Source organism: Paracoccidioides brasiliensis, assembly GCF_000150735.1.
Source record: "Paracoccidioides brasiliensis Pb18 unplaced genomic scaffold supercont2.2, whole genome shotgun sequence".
In the NCBI taxonomy this organism is placed as follows: Eukaryota; Fungi; Ascomycota; class Eurotiomycetes; order Onygenales; family Ajellomycetaceae; genus Paracoccidioides; species Paracoccidioides brasiliensis.
This window is the reverse complement of record NW_011371359.1, coordinates 3,027,793-3,041,101: the sequence shown is the minus strand read 5'-3', so window position 1 is coordinate 3,041,101 and position 13,309 is coordinate 3,027,793. Positions and strand designations below refer to the sequence as shown.

General features: G+C 39.0%; 2 protein-coding genes across 2 annotated transcripts; both read left to right on the top strand.

The window, feature by feature from the left end:
- Window positions 1–6,921: 6,921 nt before the first annotated feature.
- Window positions 6,922–7,208, top strand: PADG_11381 (uncharacterized protein; the record flags this gene model as incomplete). Its single annotated transcript, XM_010759630.1, has 2 exons — window positions 6,922–6,932; window positions 7,034–7,208. The coding sequence occupies 2 exons, from the start codon at window positions 6,922–6,924 to the stop codon at window positions 7,206–7,208; spliced, it is 186 nt and encodes a 61-aa protein (XP_010757932.1).
- Window positions 7,209–10,533: 3,325 nt separating this feature from the next.
- Window positions 10,534–12,022, top strand: PADG_02147 (guanine nucleotide-binding protein alpha-3 subunit; the record flags this gene model as incomplete). Its single annotated transcript, XM_010759414.1, has 6 exons — window positions 10,534–10,660; window positions 10,802–11,147; window positions 11,206–11,334; window positions 11,397–11,526; window positions 11,597–11,835; window positions 11,923–12,022. The coding sequence occupies 6 exons, from the start codon at window positions 10,534–10,536 to the stop codon at window positions 12,020–12,022; spliced, it is 1,071 nt and encodes a 356-aa protein (XP_010757716.1).
- Between the last annotated feature and the right edge of the window lie 1,287 nt (window positions 12,023–13,309).

Here is a 13,309-nt window from a genome sequence, read left to right as displayed (position 1 = left end):
AAATAACCTATTATCGTCCTGGAGACATTGATAAGACAGTGCAAGCTCCCATCAATGGTCCTCTGTGCTCTCAAAAATCTATGCTGTGTTCAGCACACCTTTTCTGCCACATTATCTCTTTGAGTGTGTTACTATAACAGGGGATTCAAGCTCCCAATACTCATGGCAGGATATATACCTCCGGAACTTTTCAACTTGATGTGGTTTGAAGTGATTGTGCAGCTCCTTACATATCAATTAATAGCTTTGCTCAAAATTTTCTTGGAGTTTGAGTTCAGGGGTTTCTCAGAAATGGAGCACTTTCATCAGCTATCTGAAGAGATTTTGATGAAAAAATCAGTGATGTGATCAGCCACATTAGAAGAATTTTAATTGCCAGTTGGAAGATATATTTATCTTTTCAAATCTACTAGATATATTCTTAATATGTTGAATAAAAAAAAAAGAAGAAAAAAGAAATTTTTTTTGTTAAATGACAAGAGAAGCAATATCTTATTATGTACTTTTATTTTTATAATAATATTTAATATTAATAAGTCCTAAATTTAACTTTTTTAAAATAAAATAAAATATTAATATTACAAATTATTATATTTTTACTATTTATAATTATTTTTATTAAAGATTAAAATATAAATAATAAAATTAATTAAATAAATAAAAATATATAAAAAATATATAAAAAATAAAAATAATATTAATATTAATATATTTTATAAATAAAAATTTTTTTTATATTAATATATTTAAAATTTAATATATATTTACTGATTTTATGATAATAATTAAATTAAATTAAATTAAAAAATTAAAATTTTTTATTTTTTATTAAAGTATTTTATTTATTTATCTATATATATATATATATATATATATATATAATTTAATATTATATTTATTATATTATAATTATATTTACTTTAAAATTTATTTTTATATAAATTAAATTAAATTATTAATTATTTAATATCTTTTAAAATTAATTAATAGTTTATATATATTAATATAAATAAATTATTCTAATATAATAAAATTTTACTTTTAATTAACTCTGTTTAAAATATTATTTTAACTTTTATTTTTCAATATTTTAACTATTTAAAATATTATTTTCTTAATTAATAAAAGGTTTTTTAAATTAAAAATTTTACTTTAAAATTATACTTTTTTAAATTAATTAAAATTATAATAATATTTATAAAATTTTTAAAACACTAAATATAATTAATATATTTTATATTTATATTATTATCTACTTTATATATATTTTTTAATAATATAAAATTAACTTATATTAAAAAACTAAAGAAATATAATAAATATAAAAATATATAAAGAAAAATATTATTATTTTTTATAAACTTTAAAACTTAAAAAGTTTATAATTTAAATAATAATTAAAATATAATATTATTATATATATTTTTTTAAATTTATATATTAAATAATATATTTAAATTATTTAATTTTAATTTAATATATAGTTTAGCTATTTATTAATTAATAAAATAATTTATTATATTTAACTTAAATAAATACTATATAGTTTATTTATAATTTTTTAATATAATATAAAATTTTAGATTATATTTTATTAATCAATTAAATATAATTTTTATTTTTAATATTTAATTAAAAAGTTTATAATTAACTTTAAAATAAAAATTAAAATTATATTTAAAAAATAAATTTAAAATTAAAATAAAATATTTTTTTAATTTTTTAATATAATTTTTTATATTATATATTTTAATAAATATAAGTAATATAGCATATAATATATAAAATATTAAATTATTTTATATTTTATTATTATTAAATTTTTTATTTATTATTGATATTTTTATAATATATAAATTTTAAGTAGTTAAAATTATTATTTATTTTACATTTAATATACTTTATATACATATCTTTAAAAGCTATTAATAATAATTAAAGATTAAAGCTACTTATATTTTTCTAACAAGTAATATGCTTAAATCATATTTAGTATGTTAATGTTTTATTATTAGTATGAGTGAGAATCCATTGGAGTCAAAGTAATAGTCAATAATATCATGAAAACCTTTCACTTTTGACTGCTCCAAGGCCCTCAAAGTTCGTTTTATCCCACGGGTTTGTCATCATTTGGCTCATATATTTCAACATGTCTTCATCCTAGCTGTTGTATGGGTTTCGGTCTTGGTTTTCTGGAATATAGCCTAACTTGAGAAGCTTCTTTTTTATATACACTGTTGTCTAGGGTAGAAGCGGCAAATAATGACAAATACTTTGAAAGAGCAGGATGATGACCTCACAAGTGGGGATGATTGGAAGGGAACTACGGAGTACACTATCTAAATATGCTACATATTGCTACATGCTGGAGTCCAGGAGATTCATCAATTCCTTTGTCCGGTGGAAAATGAGCCTTTTGGAGGGTTCATGTTGCAATACTTGACCATGTCTGCTGCAGAGAGAACTAAATACATTAAAACTGGTTTTTAGAATGGGAGCCTCTCTTGTCATGACCCCTCTTTCTGCCCGGCACGCTTCAACCCCTCTGATCCAGGGGCTCGCCAAGTTTCTTCAATTCTAAGCGACATGAGCGGCAGTGATTTTAGTTGGAACCATCTGCATGAAGTAGGCATTTGTTTTTCCTTCAATGTCATGAACAATTACTTCAACTTGGCGATTAATTCCATCAAATGCTCTCTCCTCAAGTGCAACAATAGAACCAGCAAAGATCAGCAGGTTGATGCAGGATGCCATTGTCCTCTCAACAATCTCATTCCCTAGTTAGCCTCGAAACAACCAGAGGGTACTCATCCCCTAAAATTGAATTGCTGGAGGTGCTTGTTGTGCTCAAGGGAGAATTTCTTTGTTTGCAGCATATCAAATTGAACATACGTGGATTGTTTAATCCAGCTAGATGCCTACTACATTTCAGCAGGATCATGGATTAACTATTCACAAATCAGTGAAATTTATGAGCATGAGAAAAACAATACATATCTCTCTCTTGAGAGAAACAGTTCAAAAATCTCTAATCCTCTTCAGCTTCTATCAGCTCATTTTATTTGACTGCACTTTCTGATTTTACTCAAAATTATTTGCATCACCTAATAACTAGCAGCAGGGTTTGAACAGATATTTCCATGTGAAGGCTACAATTTTGAATTGAGTTTCAGTGAGAAAAAGTGTTAATAATTGCCATCACTGCTCAAAATGTTAAATAAACAGCATCAAAGAAATGCGACATATTCGACATTCGCTAGGAGTTGATAACAGCCGGAGAGAAATTCTCCTCTCAATTTAATGAAGGCTGTTTTCCTGAAATAAAGCAAATTTAGGAGGCTCATTTTCAGCCTATGCTCACCTACCTCAGCTGCTATTATTATTATTATTGTTGAAAGTGGAAGTATCCCATGTAATCCCATGTGCATATGCTGTATGTAAAGTACTGCACAGATACATGGCCTCAACTCCCTGAGAGTGAGAGAAAAGGGGAGCAGGATGCAAGTGTTGGGTAGCATGGGTGTGTCTACCGTGGAGACATAGGGGCACTGAGGATTGATGGTTTTGGACTACCTCTATCACCACACTAAATTATTGATTTTGTGAATTTCTACGTGATGGACACCATAGGTGTTCTGTTTGGTTATCCACACAGGATAGTGTCGTGCCAACTGATGCGATCATTGGTTAAATCGAATCTCTTCAGAGTTGTCGAGTAGCAGCACTGAATGGCTTCCCACTGTTTGAAGCGGACAAAAAAGACAAACAATTAAATATATGCATATACATCCACATATATCATTATTTCGAAAAATAATCATGTAATTGAGAAAGAGGGGAACACAATTGGTGAACAAGAAAGATTTTTGGATGGATTGTATCCCACCATCTAAGGAAACAATGTCTCATTTTAATTAACTAAATATAATGGGGCAAAAATCATGTATTTGTATGAGATTATATGGAGTTATGATATGTGGCCACAGCGTGTATGTACAGGACATCAACTGCCACCCCGCCTACTCTTCTTCCCATATTTATTTTCTTTCACCCGGACGGTAGTTGTGCACGGGGGGAATACAAGATTCCACCAGCTGCTGGCTACAAGGTAACTTGCAGAGTAGATATGTGTCAGTGCAATACCACAGTTGAAAGACCAGAGAGACCCCTTGCTCCTACTTCACGTCCTTTCTACCAGTGAACGACTGACCTAAGAATAGTTATCACTTTGGTGTAATTTTAGATCAAGCATGTTGATTTCTTCTTTTTCAGCGTTGATAGCTTACCAGCCGTAGACTATAGCCAAACTATATCGAAACCAAGTTGTTGCCAGGTAGAGTCCTTCAACGGAGGCAGGCCAGGCTGGGGAAGTGACCAGCTAACGGTGGTTCCAGGGGCAGATAATGAAAAGGAGTGGGGTTCCTAAAGACCCATTTTGAGTGGCTTCTTTAGATATATATTTCTTCTTGTGTTGTTACCCTTTGTTTCCCCCTTCTGCTTTCCTTGTCCTGAATGTTGTTTTTTGAACAAGTTTGTCCTATGCGTCTTTTTCGTATTATCTGTTTCCGCGGAAGATCATCGGATGTTGAGAATGTCATTTCCCTTTTCCAGGGACATGTTCTCTTCCTTTATCTCCTGATATCAATTCCCTGGGACCCCCCCTGACTCCCATAAAGGGCAAGGAGTCTGTAATCAGCAATCAGAAGTTCTTTCTGGAAATCAACTCAAAACCCTTCGGAGTGACCGACGGCAAAATCATTGCCGCCTAGGTCCAAGCGCTGCGGGGTAACTAGGTCGATGCAAAGAATTCAAAACTCATTTTCCATTTTGAAAATAGAATGCTAACGACTCGCCACGCTACATATCGTATTAAAGGAATTCAGTCAATTGTCTGTCGCCATTGCTGATAGTTCCAGGCTCCAATTCTAAGGACCCTACGCCACAGTGTCAACCGCGTAACAATTTCATGTGGTTCCGGCTTCGAAAGAAGAAGGGCTGGGTAATCCTTGTTCTGTCAATGGTTGTGGCAATAATGGCGGCATCTCATAGCTCCCAAGCGGGCGATCAACCGCGTGAAGGTCATAGATTTCATCGTGGCCACCCGTTATAAGACCAGGGTCCCCCAATCAATCTCAGTAGATCTCTCCGCAATTGGTGAGATTCCGCTCTGCGAACCAAACAGTTGTGATGGCAGCGAACGGAACCTTCAGTCGTAGTTGGGCCGACGAGTCAGGCACCATTTTGGGTTTTCTGCTTTCTTTTCGTTTTTTCCATTTTAAACCTGCTTAATGTCGAGTCTTGAGTTTCCCAAATGGAGTAAAATCCGCGGTCGAACGGAATTTGGCAGACATCTGGTTACAGGGCCCGAGCGAGGCCTAGTGCGAGCAGTTATTTCGTGCAGGAAATTTTGGTGCCCATCGGAGCATTATTGCTTTGCAAGTTACACGTCATGCGAGATTCAAACAAAGAAAGCGCAGGAAGAGGTCAAAGTCAAGAGGCACCAGTGACATTGGAGCGGGAGAAGAGAAGGGTGTTATATGTGTCCATGGAACGGGCGGAGTGCCTGATTATCCTACCGGATATGCAACATGTATAGTTACCACAGGAATAGGGAACCGGAGGTTTTATGTGAGGAGTACTCCGTGCGTTGTGATGCAACCCCTGGGTGCTGTACGCGACTTGGGCCAATGGACGGGCTGGATCTTCTTCTGCAGTCAATAATTAGGTGTGGAGTGATTATTGTGGAGTGCTTGTAGCAGCCCGCCCGTATGTGGTATGGAATGCCTGCCAACACCGCTTCGGTGTGTTCGAGTGTTGATATACATCTGCTACCACAGAGTAATATCCAAGAAAACCTTCGTGGGCATTAAACATCCAGGGTTCTATTCAACGATGGCTGGTTTCAAGTTGATGGCCAACTCGCCGTTGATCAATTGATGGGTGGGGAGGTTAGGAACCGACTGCCGCTACCCCTAACTACCTCTTTCTGTGCGGATCGGAGTGGAGTGGAGCTGTGTTGCGGACATGGTACGGAGAGCATGCTGCACGGCCCCATTGATGCTTTTCATCGTATTATTATCAAGAATCGAGCTGTGATCAGTTGTCTCAGGACAACAGACATCCCCTGCCTGCTCAGGCGGTAAGATGGAGCTCATGATGGTTTGTTTATCTATTCCATCACAATTATTCCTGGGTTTAATACCACTCAGATCTATAACTTCTTAACTTGTTGAATAATTATCGCAACAACTCAAAATCATCAACATCTCATTTCTCTTTCAAGATTCAAGATAGTTCAGTTCATCCCACAGCTTTTCTAGGTCGGAACTCAGCCTCGTTGAAGACTCCAGGCGAATCCGGAAGTGAATAAGAGTACATATCCGTCCGTAATTCCACCCCCCAAAGTTTGTCTTCCGTGACACAATCATGAACTCGGTAAATGAACTACCTAACTAACTCCCCTCCCCTTTTTCTTTTTCCAGACCTCCCCGGTCCCATTGATCCTGTCGAGCCCAGACAAATATTGGACTTTCCCTGCTCATCATACATGCATGCACATGGACGTGGACATGCAGACCGAGTGGAATATCCCCACGTCTGATCGACTCGACGGATGTTTGTAAGCTATGGAGAGGTCACTTCATAGGTGCTGTTATGCAACCAATAATTGCCAGCATGTCCATCCTGTAAAGGGAACCCCCACCTTACTACTCCAGATTGAAGAAATCTCCATGCACCTAAAGGGGTGAAGTTCAGGAATTCGACCTGATTCAATTTCCGACTTCTTCCCCCCCCTTCCTCAACTATTCCCATAAAACAAGTTCAATCCCATGAGAAAACAACCATGCCGAAGCTTAGCATGAACACTTGGAAAAAATTTCCTCCCATCAACTTGGCAGGTCTTGCCAACTCCTAGCTAAAATGTCCCCATCGTATGTTAAAAAAAAATAAAAATAAAATAAAAAATAACAAATAAAAAAAAAAGAGCCAAGCTGCTAAGCTTGGCTGAACCCTGCGCTCACCCCCTGATTAGCCTGCTCGGTATTTTAAGTTCCAAGTTGGTGTGGCATTTTGATTCTTTGCCAATCATGCCAATCGTGCCAACTGCTAGCAAGCTCAAGTCTGCATCTTCCACTCTCCCAAGGGCCTCTAAAGTTCAGGGCCGTCCGTTCACACGGTTCCCCCGTGAGCCGGGTCGTGGCCCTTGATGGGCCATTTCTGCACAGACTGGTGCAAGGGCAAACGTTCCTTCTGGTGATCTGTGTTGGTCTGTTGAGCTAGAGTAGTTAACTGCGGTAGTGTACAGACACTCTCTCCTTGAGTGAAGTCCCTTAGGTATTGGTGGCATTATTGGCAGCAGCTTGTTGGAGTCAGCTGGAAAATAACATCATGTTAGTTAAACTAGTTAACTAGTTAGTTAGCAGGTTATTGTTAGTTAGGTCACTACCTATTTGGTGCAGAGCCCTTTCATTTTTTTTTGTCTTGCTTTTTTCTTTTAAACCACCAAACCTTCGCCTTGTTTCTCTGGCGTAGTCACTGGCATGAGGCTGAGACGGCTCTGAAGAAGGGGAGAGGGGGTGGGGGGGGGGAACCCTTTGACACTTAATGGTTGGGGGAGGCCAATATGGTTGACAGGAATCTGGGATTCCGTGTGAACAAATTGGTTCCCAAAAGCACTAGTGAGGTGTAAGTGATTACACTGTGTACTGATTTTGAAAAGCTGCTTTCAATTGATATCTCGGCCTTGTGGATCGTGTTTGATTGATTGACGATGTTGAGATTCAAGGGTTTCAAGTATCAGCTTCGTCACTGTCAGGTTACAGAAGGAACAAGAGGCCTCATGACATTTTGTGTAGCAAAGCTTTTCCTACCTCAGTGAGTAGGATAACAGTTGAATTTTTATTTTTATTTTTATTTTTTAATATCTTTTGAGAGTTGAATAATGATGGATTGTCATGGTAATAATTAATAAGTTGATGAAAACACAATTGCAGGACCCCTCATTTTATATTATTTTTTAAAGCTTTGTATTGCTTACAGCTCTGGTCCACTTGGCCTTTTTTCCTTTTCCTTTTCCTTTTTCTTTTTTTTTTCCCTTTTTCCCTTTTTTCCCTTTTTTTCGGAAAGGGATTCATGGATGGTTTGTTCTCGTTGGTTGGATGGAAGACGGGGGGTTCTGAAGGTCTATATTTATATACCTAGTTTTGCTGCCTGGTCAACCCCGCGGGCTGTGGTCATCTAAGATCCATGGATAGGATGATGAGATTTGAGACGAAGAACCCTTGCAGTCGCGTGCTGCGATTACTTAAATAATAATAGTTTTTTATTATGCGGGGTTGTTAGGAAGATCAGATGCTGGCTGTTTCATAGTGATCCCCTGTGAATTCATTAATGTCTCTTGCGAGAGTGTTTGCGTCCTAAAGAGACGATGTCTCGAGTTGCTGCAAACATAAAATTAGCCTAGTTAGCCTCTTTGGCGAGCAGCCCTGGAAGCAATAGTAATGAAAATGATCTAATAACCAGTCATCGGCCGATCCGTAGATGACAGGTGTTTGGATTCGAAACTATTAACAATAAGGGTAAACCTTGGGGAAGTTGGAAATGCCAGTGCTCCGTTCTACCTATCCAAAATTCTGAATGAATTGACAGGCTGGCCGTTGGTGCGCGTGTGGATTAGTTTTATTGAGAAGTTGGGTGCCATGGTCCAACTCCGGGGTACCGGATACCTAGATTGCCGCGGGCGGATCAATAGGCATACAAGTCACCGATACGCAAGCAGAGCCGTGGAGTATCGGAGAAAGAGGAGAAAAGAATGTCCCTGATGTAGTTACATAATTCCCGGTGTAGAGGAACTTACAAAATTTGAAGGGTTAGTTAGAGGAGAGTTGAGAAATGTCAAGAGAAACAGCGTCTACGTCAACTCATTCTATTATTGTCATCAAGAGATTTATAATTATATCAACGTAATTTTGGTTTTGTTTCTTTCTTATGTTTGAAATTGCGCGGTTTTCCTTTTCTAGCTCTGGCCGCATGCGTTGATTCTAGCTTAGTCGACTGACAGGATGCAGGTTGGATTGGGGGAACATAGCTGTTCAAAGATATAGTTTACCAGTAATTATTAAACTCTTGGAAGTTTAACATACACATATATATATACCAGAGCTACCAGACACGCACCTCTCTTCTCCACTGGCACGCACCCACCCAGAGGGCGACTCAGAATGCCCAAGCCATAGTGCAACCGAGCAGCGGCAACTATATTCTTAGCATTTGTCAGTACTCTGAACTTTTTTTCTCTTCACGACGACTTCTGTTGAGGAATAAATAACCATGATAAAATAACACAAGCATAATCAATCAAGATCGTCGGAATCAGCAAAGCTATATAATAAAACATCTTAAATAAGTCATGGTAGTAAATGTATGTATAGAGTTACTGTACCGTATAACAACTCTGCGGCTCCAAACGAGCCTCCAGCCAAGCCCTGTGCCCGTAAATTGCTATTCATTTGCATGTATGTAGCCTTTGGAGGAGACAGGACTGCAGCAGGAGTAGTAAGCCCCAGCCAGCCCCAGCCCGCCCCAGCCCAGTCCCAAAGCAGACCCTTTCCGTCCCTAAATAACCCGCTCCCACTCTCCCAGGCCCCAAACATCCCAACATCACCCAAACACCAACCACGCTTCATCAAACCTCCCTTCAATCCCATCAACCTCTCCTCTCCAACCATCTACCCACCTCGGCCTCCACCACCATCAACTACAATCACCCTCTCAACTGTCCCCACTCCTATCCCCACTCTCTATCATCCTGCATCATCGTCTCTCTCTCTCTCTCTCTCTCTCTCTCTCTCTCTCTGTGGCGCTGAACGCTTCCCAATATCCTCTACCTTCTCCATCCTCGCCTTCCATTCAGCCTCTTCAACCCACCCTACCATAACCCTGTCCAACTCCACGAACTTCTCCCTCCTGCATTCATCGAAGAATTATCCCGCATCGGGCCGCTTACTTATCAAATCGACAATACCTTATTGCAACCTACTTATTCCCAGGCCAAACTATGTGAGCCACCGTATAACTCCCCAGGCCACTCACTGCTTTCTTTGCCGATCTCGGCTTTGTGGTTCATTGTTCCAGATATCTCACGATCAACCGTCTATCCATCTGACAATCTAGCCTCCTTGGCTTCTCCATATTCCCAGAATCTATCAGAATCTACAAACTACCGTATAATACCTTCTTCGCCTCAGTCGGTCTCCGTTCCGTGGCTTCAAGCCCAGGACGGCTGGCTGCCTCGATCTCAAATAATACACACAGTGTCCCTCCCGGTCCCATCTCGATTTGATCGCGCCTTTCCATCTATCTGCCCTTGCTACCCGAGATTTTGTTTCGAGGTTATAATCAGGCGTGTAGTGCATTCCTAATATCGTCTCCATACATCCATAGAGGCGCCTTACATCTCTCTCCTGTTGTGTGGTTGGTGTATTAAGGTCATATTGTTCGCCCTGTTAGTAGAAGCATTCGATATCAGATAGGATGGGTGGGTGTTGCAGTTCTGCTTCTGGGGAGAATGCAGAGCAGAGGAAGAGAAGCCAGATGATTGACAAGGGGCTCGAGGATGATTCAAAACGATTACGGAGAGAATGCAAGATCCTACTGCTTGGTCTGTCATTACCGTCCTTTTCTTCTTCACCCCCAGTCACGGGTGCATTGGCCTTGCCAACTTACCAACTTTGCACTCTGTTGAGTGTCTGTGTGTCTGTTAGATGTGTAAACAGTGGATATGTTCTGACGGTCATTACAGGTTCGGGTGAGAGCGGAAAATCGACGATCGTAAAGCAGATGAAAATTATCCATCAGAACGGATATTCTGTCGAAGAACTTACCTTGTGCCGTTCAACAGTCTACAAAAATCTCTTGGATTGCGCCAAGGACCTGATAGGAGCTTTACATCATTTCGACTTACAGCCATCCAGTCCCAAAGTTCAAGATTATATAGAGTATCTTAGTTCATACCAGATTGACGCGGACCCGAATACGCCAATAGATCCGAAAGTGGGTGATGCCGTGACATATCTCTGGAATGATCCTATCATGCCATCCGTGCTCGAACATCAGAACGAGTTCTACCTCATGGATTCAGCACCTTAGTATGCCCTCCCCCTTTTCACTGGAGTCTTTGCTTTGCGATGTTCTAATCATTCTCAGCTTCTTCGAGGAAGCCAAACGTATTACCGCGCCCGACTACATACCTAATGAAGCCGATGTGTTGCGCGCTAGAACAAAGACAACTGGTATATATGAAACGAGATTCACAATGGGCCAATTGAGTATTCAGTGCGTTTAAATATATCACCCCTACTTTGCCGGAACATGACCCTAATATGTATATCTTTTAGCATGTTCGATGTTGGCGGGCAGCGGAGTGAACGGAAAAAGTGGATTCACTGCTTTGAAAACGTAACCTCCATAATATTCTGCGTCGCATTGAGCGAGTATGATCAAATGTTACTAGAAGAAAGTAATCAAGTATGCGATGACCCTCATTTCCTCGCGTTACCTCTACTGCGTTGTTTACTGGGTCTAACCTTGACGAAAGAACCGCATGATGGAGAGTTTAGTGCTGTTTGATTCCGTTGTCAATTCCCGATGGTTTATGCGGACGAGTATAATTCTCTTCTTAAATAAGGTCGACCTCTTCCGGCAAAAACTCGACCGGTCCCCATTGAATAAATACTTTCCCGATTACTCTGGAGGAAACGACGTCAACCGTGCCGCCAAGTACTTGCTCTGGAGATTTAACCAAGTTAACCGGGCGCATTTGAATCTTTATCCTCAGTATGTATAGGAAAAGCACACCTTAATTACTTCTTCCTTTGTTTTCAAAAAGCCCTTGTCCTGTACCTAACCTCCCCGCTGCGGCAGCCTTACTCAAGCCACCGACACGTCGAATATTCGCCTCGTCTTCGCAGCCGTGAAGGAAACCATTTTACAGAACGCCCTGAAAGATTCTGGTATTTTGTGAAAGGGAGAAAACGAAGAAAACAAAGCAAAAAGGAAAACAAATACACCACGAATTGTCGGAATTTTTTGTTCCACCTTGATATTTTTTTTTGGAAGGCTGCGGGGGTCGTCTTAGCCATCGAGAGCGAATATTCTATACCCCGCCGTTCCGTACCGCATTTCCGTTTCCGCCGCAAATTATTACTTACTTGCAAATTCTTCACCGGTTTGACTTACGATGACGACACCATTACCCACTACCCACCACCGTCTACAAAAAAAACGCCATAATAATGTCTTTACCCCTCTACATGCTTTTCAAACTTGTGCTTCATCAAGTGCCCGGTGCTTCTCTCTGTATACAGCCAGCGACGCTTTTAAACGCCAACTTTTGGATATCGATTTTTATTTTTAATTATTTTTTTTCTGCTTTTCATAATATATTCAACTCTGGAACTAGGATGGCGTTTCAAAGGGGTGGGATATTTCAATAACTGAATATTTGCTGTTGGCGCTGGTTTTGGAATGGCATACAAATATTCTCTTTTTATTATTCTCTATCTTTTGGCTTACCCGGTTGAAAGGGATTCTTCTATGAAGAGCTTCTTGTTCTTACCCCATTGATTCCTCTTTTCCCATTTGCAAACAAACGTCTTTATTTCTTATATGTTTTTGCCCCAATTTCTTTTTAATCTTCTTGGATATCTTTTTTCATCCGCCGCCTTTCTCATCTCAAAAGAGATATTTTGCATTGTGACTGGCTTCTTTTATTTTATTTTCTTTTCTTTTCACATTATTTATTACTATTTTATATTATTTAGCACTTATTATTATTATCATTATTATCATTACCAGTGGTTCTAACCATTTTTAATCTCGGCATATTCTCAATTGGCACTTCTTGGATTTTGTTACCCTCTTCAATATCCATTTCTATTCATAATGCTTGGGGAATAGCTGGTATTGACTGCTACCAATGAAACATTTGGAGAATGCACCAGCTAGCCCAGCCAAGCCCTAACTCAGCTGGCTCTTCAACCTACCTAGTATATAGCCTCTAAATATGTACAGTATGTGATAAGGTGGGTAGAATACTTCTATGTTGGGGGTCCGGCTAGCATGGTGAGCTTGGAGCTCAGCTCCATGATCACTGGCATCGCGCGAGACAATTTCTGAAAAAAAAAAGGGTGATCACCTTTCCTCTCTCCTCCTTCCCATGTTATTCACATAGCTAGCCGATGGGTTGAACATGATGAGCACCATCAATCAATCCACTTAAGGGGTTTTCCTCGGGCATATATTCCGCCTA